A 15,050-nucleotide genomic window follows, 5' to 3' on the forward strand; every position below is an offset into this window, starting at 1 on the left:
GATTATGGCTTAAAAACATTCACATTTCAGTGAACTTGATTCGTAAAAAATACAAAAATCAGAATCGTTTTGTTGCAAAAAATACCAAAAGTACAGGGCACAAATCACTGAGGCTGAACTAAAACTGAAAACCGTTTCAAGTAATGATTGAGAGACTAGGCCCTACTCCAAGGCTACATAGCACCAATCCTTATTTTTTTTAGCCAGGTCTCAATATTTACAAATCATTTTTACTCTTAAATTAATAAGAAAGAGAATGCAAGAGAAAAATACAAGAAAGGCAGTTTTTTTAATGGAAAATGGCATTATTGCATTATTAGATCCGATCAAATCAGATATAAGACTGTCTATATCATATTTTGTGATAGAATTAATTAATCACATGATATACAGGGTGACCATAAAAAACGTATCAGAACTTGGGGAAATGAATCCCCATACTAAAAGGAAGAAAAAAGTTTATGGGAAGGTGTGTCCGAAAATAGATATTTACCCAGATATCCGCCATTTTGTTTTTTATAAAAAAATATTTTTATCTGTAAAGTTTTTTATTCGATGATTATGAAACTTGGTAAACATGTTACCATACACAAGACCTATAATAGAAAAAATATAAAGTTGTTCCGATTGTAAATTTAAAAATAGCGGCCGTTTGAATTTCTCTAACTTAAATAACTCAAAAACGGCTAATTCTATGAAAAAATGTCTAGAATACTTTTTTTAGCATTCTTAATTTCCTATCAAACGATACCAAGATCAAAAAGATCGGACAAAAGATAACTGAAATATAATGTTTTTGTGTAAAAATAAGGCAAAGTTAGTCGGGGAACCCTTAATTTTTGTTTTATTTTTACACAAAAACCGTTTACCTTTCGTTTAGCTCCACATCATTAACTGTAACAATTCTGATGTAACAATGAGCTCATATCACTCATTCATTTGGACCCGGAGCATTTTGCTTCTTTCGGATCTAAATAGATGTTATGAGATTCAAAATACAGCCATAGATAAAACATACAGCTGTGCAGCTTTTAAAATAATAAAAACTTCAACAAGTATCTTCGGTAGCTAATGTTATACTTTATATTCAGCCCAAATGCAACACTTCAATTTAGTATTTGGGGCTATAGCATGGTGGAAGGAAAATACATACCGGTATGTGTTATTATTCCCGTCATTTGCTGACGTCACCCAGATTATATTGCAAACAGAAAATCGGCTATGTATTGCCATATAAGTATATATTTATTTTGTTTTGTTTTGATTGTTATTGTTTTTATAATTTTTCTAAAATGGTAAAATGGTGTTTGCAATCTTAGTTACGTTAGCACACCTGACGGGAATAGCACACCTATGTATTTTACTTCCACCATGGTGCTATAGGAATTGAAATTATAGGAACAACTATTAATTTAAGAAGTACACACATTTATTGAGCTCCTTTCGGAGCTATAATATATTCGAAGCTATAGGACTTTCTCAACAACGTGAAAACAACAAAATCAAACAGCTTCATGGTAAAAATTGCGTCGACCTAGGCCAAGCATCAACTGGCATCAACCAGGGAACTAGGGAAGAAGAAGTTCGATTAGTAAATAAAGAAAAAGAGCTGCAGCTGCTTTTTTACCCCTCAGTCTTCTTGCTTTTCCTAAATGAATAAATAAATATTTATGTTATTAATCGTCTGTGAAGTAAATAAATACTTTAGTTTTTGGTTATATTATTCATCATAACATCTAGTTTTTAACAATAAGCAATTGGTGAGTAAATTAATATTTTTTTTCAAAGAACTACTGTAGGCTAAGGTATTTTAGTGTCACCGGTCTGTTGTTGTACACTTTTAGGCTACTGTAACCATTAGATTATTTCTAGGTTATAAAAGGCCTGAAGCTCAACTCTTTAAGTTAATCGTGGGGAATAGGGACTATTTGGTCGAATTAAATATGCCTATTTTCCATGTTTTTTCTCCATCTCAATCAAGAGTATAATACCCCCGCCGCAGCAAACCTGCCGACTAAGCGAATTTCCATTTGTCTGAATTGATTTTCAGTTAAATATATTTAAATAACATTAGGTTTAACAAGTACCTAGGTTTGCTGCTACAAGGAAACTAATAAAGTGTGTTTTTGAGTAAAATATTGATAGCTTAGTACAAAATAAATAAATTTGCCAAGTTTGATCAAAATATATTCATAAACAAGCAAACTACAACATTTGACAATATTCTCCATAAGAATAACATGGGAATTTTAAACTTACAATTTTTTTAATTTTATCCGTTACTAATAATCGAACAAAAATACTTTTATATACTAAATTATTTGTTTTTTTAAGCTCTTTAAAAAGGTCTAAAGAGAAATTGGGAAATTTTGTGTTTTGAGGGTCAAAAGTGAGAAAAACCAATTTTTACCCCATAAAACCCCCCGTAAAGCCCCGTTCCCATGGTCCGATCGTGCTGGTTTGCGAACTCATTCAAGTTTATCCCGCTTTACACCTTTAAACCAAATTTCATCAAAATCGGACAAAAATTACTCAAGTTATCGCGTTCACGGACGTATATATATATATATATATATATATATATATATGTCTATATATATATATATACATATATAAAAATTTGAACGAATAGTGTTTTTGGCCTCTGGGGACATCAAAATGAAAAAGTAAATCGGTCCCGGGTCTAGGTCTTACCGTGCCACCTACGGTAATAGCTACTTCCCTATAGGGAAATTCGCTAAAACTAACTTGATGTAGCTTAAAGCTCGGTAGATGTATGGCCTATATTATGTTGTTGTCCTATGTATGTGTTGCCTAGCCTATATTGGACATGATTAAACATTAACTTAGTTAAGCTATGTGTGGAAAACAGAATGGTAACTATAGGCCTAATGGTAGGCCTTTGCCTATTTCTCGAGGCTGCAAAGATGCCTATTAACATGTTGATTGCGAAAAACCTTTACACAGGCGCTCCTAAACTGAGGCGAGTCCCGGGCGGAGCCCTGGCGCGCTACTGAATCAGCAGTCGCTATTGGCTTAAAAATATCCTAGTTAGACGAATCACCATAAAGAGAAATGGTTACATTCTGTGTTACCCCGAAAGTGAACATAGTTCACTGAAACACCCAAAGGTAGCAGCACAGCCTGGATCAACAACCAGAGTCTTTGTAATAATGGCTCGAATAGAGAAAATGCCCAAAAACGGGACAAAAGCATTGCCAGATTGGATTTTACGGGAATGTTTACTACTAACCTACACCAAAATAAAGCTCGTAGGCTATTCTAAGGAACAGCCTGGCAACAATCACATTGTCGCCGGCCGAGTGCTGGGCTCAGACCAGGGTTGCCACCCGTCCGGATTCTGCCTGGACATTCCCGAAGATTTTGTTTCCTTATGTCCGTATTTAAGCCTATGTTAATCCGGGAGGGAGGAGGACAATGTCCCGATTTTTTTTCCGACCTAAGGTGGCAACTCTACTGATATAGCAGTAGGCCCCGAGCAATGCCGCCGCACTACTGCTATAGCAGTAGGCCGCAGTCAACGTGTTAAGCAGCCTGTCACACAGGGCTGTCTTAAAGTCATTCAGGTCCAGGGCACATGAACCCGCAAGAAATTAACCAGCTTTATCGCAGACCGAGGATAAATTGTCTATAACTACAAAATGGTAACTTAGCCTAGATATTTATTTTCATTAGGGTCAAGATGTTGAGGACATACTGGCTGTAAACTGACAACACGCCTGACTCCAGGAAGATGGGACGACAGTGTGCTTTGTAGTCAGAAAATGTTATTTATTTATTTCCTCTCAACGGTTACACCATTAGCCTATACATGATATGTTATATGATGTTATGATATGTTATATTATCCTCAACACCTTCTGTAGTATTATTGCCTGCGTCACTGGTGTATGGCCCCACACAACCAGGTCATATGCGATGAGACTGAAACAGCGTGTAATACACTGCTAGCAAATACGGTCTGGTAATGGTAACCAAAGTTTACCCCAACAATAATTTAATTTATTTTGTTTTTCAGTTTAAGATGAAAAGAGGCACTGTGATTCTAGAGCCATGGTCTACAAAAGAAAAGCTCTGTTTAGCTTCTGCTGTATTACGGAGTGGAGACCAGAATTGGTATGTATAAATAATTCCCTCTTTTGCTTTTTCCTTTGTTAAGGGGATCCAGGCTTCAGAAAATACATTTTTTAAATTTTTTATGTTTATCATTTTTTAAAGATATTTATTATATCAAATGGGCCTAAAAACTGTTATTTTATTTGTTGTAGCCACTCTATGTACCACAGTACCATTTTATGTATTTTTATGTATCATAACGTAACACATTTTTATTTTTGATATAACTCATAAAATAGTTGATCAATTTTGTTCAACTAGGTGTCTTTTTGTAGCTATGTACACTTACTGAAATCCTGGGTATTACTTTGTTTGTAGGATTATTAGTTTTTATTTTATAAAGGTTGAAAAACAAAAAAATATTTCTTATACTATATTTCAAATAAAATTTTTTTTATTATTTTAACTATTTGACTTATATTAATAATTATACCCAAAAAGTTTGTAAATACTATAAAGAACATCTGGTAAAAATTTCAACATGATAGGACAAAAATTGGCTGAGATATATCAAATTTTCTGTTACAAAACACTAAAAACCACAACTTTCGGGGAATCGCGATCGAAGTCCTAGAAAATACTAAGACGCGCGCATGTAGTATCTGGGGAAAATATATGTTTTGTTATGAAAAACGTGTAGGATACCTATAAAACTTATATTTTCTTGTACATAAATAACCAAATAACAATAAAATACTATAAAAAAAAGAAGTGAATTTTGGCAATTTTTTCACTTTCTGAAGCCTGGATCCCCTTAAACTTACTGTAAGTCCACTGACCCAGAAATGCACTCAAATGTTAGCAGCACATGGCATTAAAATAATACTAGGCCTACAGTGGATTGATCCAAAAGTATGGGTAACCATAACCTAAGTTTAGTTGATAGTTACAAAAATCTAGCAGCCACACATCCTTTAGGCCTAGGTCTGATTAAATAAAATAAGACTGTTCTAAGTATTTGTGGTAATTTGTTGGTGGCACATTTAGAGTGATAGACTACAAATATCAGAGATAGCGACATCACGAGTTTGCATCCTGGTGCCACCAATAAGAAAAAGTCTGTTTATAAAAAATTGGATTACCCATGCAAAAAAAGAGGATCTTTTTTTAATGAAAACTAGATCCAAAATGGATTTTAAATAGGTACACAGATAAATAGAAGACTATTTCAATCTCTGGTTTTGATCACGCCTTAAATTCCTAATAACCAGGTATTGCCTTTGCTTGTTCGGATTTTAACTTATTTTAGTTTTCCTTGAGCTTATCTATTTTTAGGCCTACCTACTAGATTACTTACCTACATATTTTTACAAAGATTTAGCTCTAAGAAGTATATTTCTGTGATGTTATTAGAAGAGAAGTTTTTTTAAATTTTACTTATGAACCTGGTATCTTTTTCAACATTCAAAAAGTACGGTATTCAAACAGTTGGGGCCACGAGGAATGTAGGTTTGCACTAACCTAGTGTGTTGATGTAATATCCCTGCTAATTATGATTACAGTACATTTGAAAGTTTGTCAAAGTAGTGGTAATGTATGGGTGTGCTACCGTAGGATGTCGGTGAGCAGAGTGTTGCGGGTGTTTGGTGAGCCGGATCGGCCCTCGGAGTGGTACTCACAGAAGCAGTGTGCTCTGCAGTACGAGGCTCTCCTCAACAATGTGGGCACGACCAAGCGCAAGAAGAGGAGTGAGAAGGGGGTGGAGACAATCGACACACCAAGCGAGAGCATCGTCAGGAAACTTCTACAAGGTGCGATTGTCGTGCATGTTGACTTTGTAGGTTTGAACTGGAATATGTTTTGTGGCAAGTTGGGCGTCTTTATTTATTTGTTTATTCATTCAAGATGATCCAACATTTTAATATTAGAGTAGTAGCAAATTGGTAACAGAATGCATACTGGTACATATAAATAACAAACACAAGTAAGTTAATATGAATAATGTTATTAAGGCAACAAATTAATAATTGATACTTTAATAAGTTACTTAATACTTTTCAATGAAATGGTGACCATAAAAAGTAGGTAAAGTATGAATGGAGATGAGTGTAGGAAGTGACACGATCTTGTAGTCTTGTTAGTGACTAAGGCCAACATATTCCTTAGACATAGCTGTTAATTAATAGGCTATACAGCTAAAAGGGACCTACAGTTTATAGTGGAATCCGAACCACATTTTTACCTTGGTAATAACGAATTGGTCAAATTATCAGGATAGTCGTAGTTTGTAGTACTACTAGTGCTAACGTTAATCCACACCAGGGAGTATCGTAGCCACAGTGCATGCCTATTTATCAACAATAATGCAATAACGACAGATTGATACCGGTAAATTGAATGATGCAATAATAAAAAATCAATAAACCAACAAAACTACCTACATTGTTTATTAAGATGGTTAAATGTGCCTGCAAATTTGATCTGGGCTACAGTAATAGCAACGAGAACTTCCCCTCCACACTAGGCATAATTCTTAAAATGTTCTGACTACAAAATACTTGTAAAAGCAAAATTGTATATTTTCCCACATTAAGATGGAAGACAAAAAAAAAAAAAAACATAAACATAAATCATTAGGTCTGGCTTTATTTTTACTTAAACTGATAATACCTGATTAGGTATGATTAGAGAATGTCTACAGATATTTGGTAGGCTATTTATTGGTATGATAATATTCTCTATCAGCATCTTACACTTACTTATGATTGGCTGGATCAAATCTAACAGGTTAGCATTGAGTCATACTGTATATGCAGGGCCTGTATACCTGTCATACGGTAAGGCCTAGAAGTTTTACGATACATAGAAATAGGTATTCTACTTTCCATATTTTAGTTTGAAATAGTTGTTATCTTAATGTAAAGGATATTATACAGGGTGTAAAGTCCCACACGGGCTTGATATTTTCTAAACGACAAAAGATAAATCAATAAGATTTAGTACATCAACAACACGACACCTAAAAATCTACTTTTTTTAAGGAACTATAAGTTTTCTGTCATATCATGGGGACGTCCAGCAGAATAAAATCTTAAATAGGAGCATAGGTTGATTTGTACATCGAATGAAAAATACAAAAAAATAGCAAAATACAATGCCACAAATTTGAACTCAAACGGACAACCGAGTCAAAAATAACAGCCATTCAAAGAGTTCTTGTTTCTGTCATTTTGAATCATTGAATGGCTGCCATTTTTTACTCAGATGATTTTTTGAGCGCAAATTCGTGGCATTGTAATCTAGGCTACTAATAACAAATACCTTTAAATTGATGTGCATATCGAAATATGCTTACGTTACGTTTAAGATTTTCTTCAGATTCCTAGTGGCTAACCCCCTGAGGAGGTCACGTATATAAGCATAGCAAATTCAATGAATCTTTGAACCACTGTCATTTTTGACTTGGTTGTCTGTTTGAGTTCATTTAAGATTTCATTCTGACTCCTTGTGGGTCATCCCCATGATATAACAGAAAATTGATAGCTCCTTAAAAAAGTCCATTTTTAGGTGTGGTGTTGATGTACCAAATCTTATTGATTTATCTGTTGTCGTTAAGAAAATATTAAGCCTGTGCGGGACGTTGTATGACACTCTGTATTTAAATTTAGTTCCTATTAATTGAAAAAAAATAATGTCTTTTCACAGAACGGCAAGAAGAAGTGAACAGACTGATTGAAGAAGACAGAAAGGCCTATTTGCGTCTCTTGAAAGAAATAGAAGACATTGAAAGTGGAAAAGCTGATGACAGACTTGATGAGTTTGAGCTGGAAATTGAAGAGTAGGTTTTTTGTTCGATAAGTTACTTTTTCAAAAATAGGCTAGCTTTTACATGTTGACCAAGATTAAATTCATAAAGCTGATGTACCGGTACACATTTTCGGCCAAAAGGTTGTTCTTTGAATATTTGATTGGAGCTAATTTAGTTAGGATAAACATAATTGAATTGAATTGAATTTGGGGTGTGCGAGTACTCAAGTGGTTTTCCGAGCGAGTGAGTGTTTCATTTCTTGGCTCAACTCAAGCTTTTCAAGAAAACTCAAAGAGTCAAGCGATTTAATGTGTTTGCTTGAAGCATTTGTATTTGCAGGCTAAAGTATAGCAGAATCAAAGCTCGATCTTTACTCTGATAAGTTATTGTATAACTCTTATTATCAACTGACCTTAAAATACCGTATACTGAAATAAGTTGTTGAAATAGAGAATAGAAGTAGAAATTGTTTGGTTTAGATACCGCAAGTGCAAAACTTTCCAGGAGTGAAGATGGTAACATAGGCCTAATTAAAATAAAATGTTAATTATTGTTGACAGGCCTACTTACATTATGCCATTTTGTAGATGTGCATATAATTTATGTTATCAAATTTGTTTAAAGTTATTATTTTTGACAATTTGTACAGAGAGAAGGAAAAGGAAGCCACAAGAGGATCAATCCTACGTCAACATGAAGAAAGAAGTCGTCTGGAGGGAGGACGAGTTACTCCACATTCAGAACCTCAGGTGACATAGTTTTCAAAGTACTAAACATTAGTTAATTTCTATATACACTATACACTACGATGAAACAAGTCCCAGACACATTTTGCATGGTAGCCATATGGCATGGAACAGATACATGCTACTTTTACATCTTGTCTAAGGTGGCCAAATCATTTCTAAAAAAAACACCGGGGACAACTATATTGGTTCCTCCCTATGCCCCCTGCACCCTGGGCTGAATGTGCCCAGGTAGCAAATAAATTAGTTATAGACCTTTCCCCCTATAATACTTGTATATACTTCCATAAATTTTTAATACACTCCTGGGACTTTTAGCGTCCCTAGAAAAAAATGAGGAAAAAAAATAGAACGATCCTGGTTCCCTGGGACATTTGGTTATCCTAATCTGGGCACATTTTGTTGATAGCATATAATCTGTTGCAGGAGACTAAAGTAGCGACTTCACCACTACTGACGAGCCTCCTGCAGAGTCCCAGTAGTTATAGGGGTGGCTCTATACAACACCTCCTCAACCCTCCTCCCCCGCCTCCGTCATACTCTACTACATCAGGTAAAGAGTAAAATTTATTTTAGAATAATCTTATTAAAATGACAAATAAATTTTTAGGTAAAGAAATATTCAGGTAGTAGAAAATGTGCACACCAAGTGATTAATACTTAGTTTACTGCTGCAAGAAACATAATAAAAAATATTCAGTTTAATCTTGAAAGGCAATAGTGAAGTAAAGTGATTTTCCAAATGTTATTTAACAAGCTATCAAGGCCTACAGCTATCATTTTATCTTCTAAAAGAAAAAAATTGGAGATAGAGTAGCCTACTGCATTTAGCATTTTTTTTATTTAAAATTCTGTTGCAGATTCACCTACGCTCTCAAGACTTCTGGAGTCCCCGGCAAAACAGATTGAACCAACAGTGCTCTTCAGCTCACCTGTTAAAAAAGGTACTTGTATTCTAAGCCTTAAAATGCCATCTGAATACAAATCTGTCTTAACAGGATACTATTTATGAGTTTTAAAGAACACACATGGTGTTGTCAACAGTTTATCTCGTTACAAATGTAATCATGTAATACCTATTACAATGAAAAAACGAAACTTTTAATTGAGACACAGTAAGTCAAGGCCATTTTCTAATACAGACATATACTAGTGAAAGAGTGATTCTAAAGCTACAACTGTAAATGACAACTGAAATTGGATTGAGGTTGTAAAATCAGCTGGTATCAATTTGTTACCATTCGTCTCTGGCGTTGGATCATCGTATCATGTAGTTCTTTATGATACTTAGATTGATAGTGCTGTCTATTCTTAAACCCTAGGTTGAGCTTTGTAACTTCAGCTACCTTAAGGTCATGCCACACCGAGCTCGCTACCGCGGTGGACGAGAAAAATCGCTCACTACTAGAATCGTTGTCCACCCACAGAACACTATTTCGTTGGAAATTGTGGTTTTTTTTAAAAAAAAAGAGGTTGGCGGCCTCTTTTAACCTTGCATTTGCCCGTCCACATAGACTAAGCGCCCGTGCGTGGATCGTTTACAGCAAAGCAAGGAGTGAGCCGGTACAGTACAAAGGTGAACTGTACTGATAAAATGTTATCGGCAGTGACCAGGATCCGAACCCACGACATCGCTGCCTTGGGCCCGAAGTCCGCGACGCTACCGACTGAGCCACCGACTCACTACCAAAATGCACCAAAATGTACATCGGACGACATCTTTTTATCCTTGTTCACTACTTACTACGAGTGGCCAAGATTTTAAGCGACAGCGCTGTGATCGCCGAGATCAGCTTGACCCCTCCTACCTTAAAACTCCTACCTTATAACTCCTACACCGGTGCGATAATTTCAGTGCGGATTGGCTCGTCGTAAAACGTCTGCTCGCTAACGTCTCTCGGTGGTAGCGGCGGATGTCAGTGTGACATGACCTTTAATTGTAGTTCAGAAACATAACCAAAGAATCATTGTTCACAAAATGTAATATGCAATGCAAAGTTTAACATATAGATAAAAGGTACAATCTTTCCACCCAAGACGATTTTTGACTTTCGACTGTTAAAGAAATCGTTTGCTGAAGACTTTTTTTTCTACAAGAGCAAGGTTGGTCTATTATAGATACAATATGTAAGACTATTGATCATCTAATTGAGGATAAATGTATGTTGATCTACAATCTGTTTCAGTATGTGGGTCAACTGACTTTATTGAAAAGTGATAGAATTCTCATAAAACATGAAAAGTCATGTATCATGAAGAACTTATTTTTATGTTTTTGTAAAATGATATGTTAGAAAAAGATATTTTTTATCTGTGTGTGTGTTTTTTTTTAAATAAAATTAGTTTTTTTTACAAACTTGTTATTGTTTGTGAGGTAGGCTAACTTAATAGTAAAGAATACATACGTACATTCACTTCCTCAAAAAAGTTGTGTGGGTGTAGCCAAGAGATCCATCTATGATCTCTGATCTCTTGGTGGATTTAATTTTACATTTTGTGATCTCTTTATAAAATTTATAATTCTAACATTTGTTAGTGAAACAACGAACAAACCAACCAAAGATTAATGTTTGGACAAGAAAGTGAAATAGGACTTCATTTTTTATATGTAATTGTTTTTTTTTTTACATATAGTTACATAGCCTATTTTGATAAATAGGTTCAGTGCGTATGAATCGGGCTAGGCAATTCTGGTTTCATAATAATCTACTTACGGTTCAGGGTTGTAGTCTATTTGGCATCATACACAGTGTGATGAACATAGTGCAAAATTACCTTGTAGGATGTTAAGTATAAAGGCCAGGTCTATATAACCATTGCATGGCATAAGAATAGATAGTGCGGCAATACGGCATACTTCTACTCACCTTGTACTTACTGAAAAAACTTCACTGGTTTTTTAGCTTAGTTAGGTTAGGACAATTTTTTTATCAAAGATAATTAAAATCTTATTTGGTAGTCGAATTGTTGGTGTGGTCGGTCCTAATACCAAAGTACCAAACACTAAATCAGGTCTAAATGTTAAGTGCTTGAACACTACTTTGACAATACAAATTTATTATTGCAAGTTTTTTTTTTCTACTTGGTTCTAGCCTTAAATGCTGTCTTAAAAACTGCAGCAATGTTATATATTAAAATAGTATTGAGCTCACGTTTGCGAGACTGAAAATAAACTGGCTATCCAAGCCTCAGACCATTCCTGCAACAATGCACCCCATTGCTGCTGCCGCAACGGCTTCAAATTTCATCGTAAAGTACGTCAGTAGGTGATACAGTCAATAGTTATAACAAGGATTCAACCTAAGCCCTATTTTTTATTCTGATGGATCAGCTGAAAACAATCCTATTTCAGTTATTTTATACCTCGTTTAACCAAAGAAAACAATCTCATCATACAATAGCTCAACCCCTGGTTATATAGCAAGAAAGTACATAAAGCACAAATCAAAAAAATTAACCTTAAAATAATAGATAATAGATAGATCGTTTATCTAACATTTCGTCCTAGTGAGCAAAGATTTGATCGCCACATGAAAAAGGCGCAGCAGCATTTTATATAAAACAGTATAAAATATTTATTTATATTTGCGTTTATAACCATATTTATTCATGTAAGGGAGTCAATTCAGCCTACTTTTATTTTATACAGCTGGTATTTAGGTTTTATGTGTTTGAAAAATAACATACATGTTTGAATATCAAATCTTTTTCTAAAAAATATACAAAGATTTATGAAAGTCATAAAGATTTATAGTAATGATCATTTTCCATGAACCACTCTGACTTCATTTGATCTCCAATGTCACTGCCTTTACAAAAATGTGTACTTTTACTAACTGTTTTGAGACAAAGTTTATTTGGTCTTTGTTTCAAATTTGTAGCACAAAATCATAAAATTTGCCATTTTTTTTGCATAACTTTCTAAAACAAAATGGCAATTGAAATTGTTTTACATTTCAATGTAGGGAAATAAATTCCAAACATTTTGTATATCTTGAAATTTATATAGACCTAAAACACTTTAGTTTCATGCAGCAACGTTTTACCATAGATAAAACATACTTCCTTAGTAGATTTCCCATCCTTATGGAACAGCTGAAGCCAATTTTACTGTTAGTTCTGTCCGGTGGGAATGGGCACACGGAAGGGACTAAGGCTAAAGGTGTAGTGACGTCATATCTCTAGTGGGTAATGTCTTCTCGTCTTCTCTTGAGGCGACACGATTACCGTAACGAAACGATGTGATTTCAGCGGCGTTCGTGGCATAGTTGGTAGCGTCTCGGATTGGTGTGCAGGAGGTCCCGGGTTCGAATCCCGCTGGTTTCACTGACTTTTTGTCAACAAATTTTTCATATCAGCAAGTTTGGTTGGTTAGGTTAGGTTATGACAGTTTAATTTTATAATACTACATTTTAAAATTAATTTTATAGTTAATTAAAAATTATAAGTAATTATTAATTAGATTTTTATATTGTATAGTTTTTATATTATCAGCAAGTCTGGTTGGTTAGGTTATGTTATGACAGTTTAATTTTAAAAATTAAAAATTTATTTTATAATTTTAAAACAATATTTTATAATTAAAAAAGTAATTTTATAACTAAAAAAAAATTAATTTAAATTATTTCAACTTAGCAGTTCTAGCGGCGAACGCTGACACTACAAGATATGTTAGCCTTAGTCCCTCCCGTGTGCCCCACCGCTGTCCGGTGTACTGTAGACTCGTGTTTTGTTTACAATTCGTTTCGTGCTATTTCAGTAATTTAAAACCTTGTTTAACCAAATAAAACTATCTAATCATAAACAATAACTTGTCCATTAGCTATATAACCAAACATTGAGGCACAAAACATGAGAAACTAACCCTAAAATAATAGAAACAAATTGTAAACAAAACACCACATCTACAGTACACCGGACAGAAGTAACAATACAATTGGCTTTTCCATAAGGATGGGAAATCTACTAAGGGAGTATGTTTTATTTATGGTTTTACTTTCAAAATAAACAATAAGTTTTTTTGTATTATTTCTACCTAATGTACATATAGGCTACTGTTCTAAATATTTATTCTGTTCCCATTTTCAAATTCTTAATTTCATTGTTATTGTGGACATTCAAGTATATGGTTCAATAGGTTTGCTCAATTTGTTTAGTTTATATGCATTTTCAAAATACGATTGAAGCATAATCACCAAAAATGCCTTTCCACTACATAGTTCAAGTTCACTCATTGCCAGTTAGAGGTTTAACTAATAACATAGAATAATATCACAGTAGATATAATTAATATCACAGATTAAGAGTTGCCTGCATTAAATTAAATTGTAAAAACATTTAAAACATCAACAAACATTAGACATACACGGTGTAAATTATTGATAACGGAAATAAAATTTGTGAAACAAACTACAATAGTTAGGTTATTAATTATCAACGAGAATAAACGGAAACAATTTTAAATTTAAATTTGTGGAACTTTCACTAATCCCAGGGAATTTACTAAAGTCCTCGCTACCCTAAGTTGAAGCAGCCAAAGGCCGCACTAGAAATACGCCGTTGGCCTTGGGCTGCCTCAACTTAGGGTGGCGAGGACTATAGAAGCCAATGGCAATATTGAGACTGAAAAGCAAACAAACAAACAAATCTGATCCTGCCTCAAACATGCAGATGGAATGTGAAAATGAACAAACTATTGATATGACCTCTTGATTGTTTGACTGACCAGTCTTTCTATAACCAATTAATTAGTTGTTGATAAGTTTAGGCTTTATGGTAAGTGATATTTAAATTTAAACCAAAAGATTTAGCACTGGTGCGTTAAATGGTACAGTAACTTCTAATCCCATTGTAAAACATGAAGCTTGTTTTTATGTTTTTGAAGTAAGCACTAGTACCGACTAAAATGTTCTACTTTTATTTCAGGGTAGATTTTAAGATTTGTGTTTCATTCTGTGATCGTAATATGTAAAACATTGGACAATCATTGATTTTAAGTATAGTTTTATTTCGCTAGAATATCTTTCAAATGGGTAAAATAAAATAAAAATCTGAAAATATTAACAAAATCACAAAAACAACTTATGCTTGTTTTATAACCAGACATAATTAACATTAAATCACGTTGTCTTAAGCTGTTCTATAAGGAAGAAAAATCTATAGAGAGTATTCCCATAGAATTAGTTAGGTAACAGGGAATTTTTTGAATTTTATAAAAGGTGTAAAAGTTACTAGCAAGCATACTTTGCAGTAATTTTCCCTTTGGACTGTTTTTGGAAACCTCCATGCACACAGGTGCATGTAGTTGAAGATACAAAATTAATTGTTGTTAAATTTTCCAACAGGCCCTACATATGTTTTCACCACACTATGATGTTTTTGGCTGTATTACATACGTTAATTGGTGGCTGAAAGTTACG

At 34.1% G+C, this 15,050-nt stretch overlaps 1 protein-coding gene across 1 annotated transcript in view; it reads left to right on the forward strand.

Annotated features, from left to right (window-relative positions):
* Nucleotides 1-1,653: 1,653 nt before the first annotated feature.
* The window catches only part of LOC128992263 (bromodomain-containing protein 8-like), a 42,851-nt gene continuing 29,454 nt past the window's right edge, over nucleotides 1,654-15,050 (forward strand). Inside the window, exons 1-7 of the mRNA XM_054415749.1 lie at nucleotides 1,654-1,760; nucleotides 4,040-4,137; nucleotides 5,692-5,888; nucleotides 7,783-7,915; nucleotides 8,535-8,634; nucleotides 9,058-9,184; nucleotides 9,492-9,575. Coding sequence (XP_054271724.1) covers nucleotides 4,046-4,137; nucleotides 5,692-5,888; nucleotides 7,783-7,915; nucleotides 8,535-8,634; nucleotides 9,058-9,184; nucleotides 9,492-9,575 — 733 coding nt within the window. The 5' untranslated portion in view covers nucleotides 1,654-1,760; nucleotides 4,040-4,045. The remainder of the gene's footprint in view (nucleotides 1,761-4,039; nucleotides 4,138-5,691; nucleotides 5,889-7,782; nucleotides 7,916-8,534; nucleotides 8,635-9,057; nucleotides 9,185-9,491; nucleotides 9,576-15,050) is intronic.

Source organism: Macrosteles quadrilineatus, unplaced genomic scaffold (assembly GCF_028750875.1).
Source record: "Macrosteles quadrilineatus isolate MER2022 unplaced genomic scaffold, UCM_ALF_1.0 Scaffold_4__1_contigs__length_99947679, whole genome shotgun sequence".
Lineage (NCBI taxonomy): Eukaryota > Metazoa > Arthropoda > Insecta > Hemiptera > Cicadellidae > Macrosteles > Macrosteles quadrilineatus.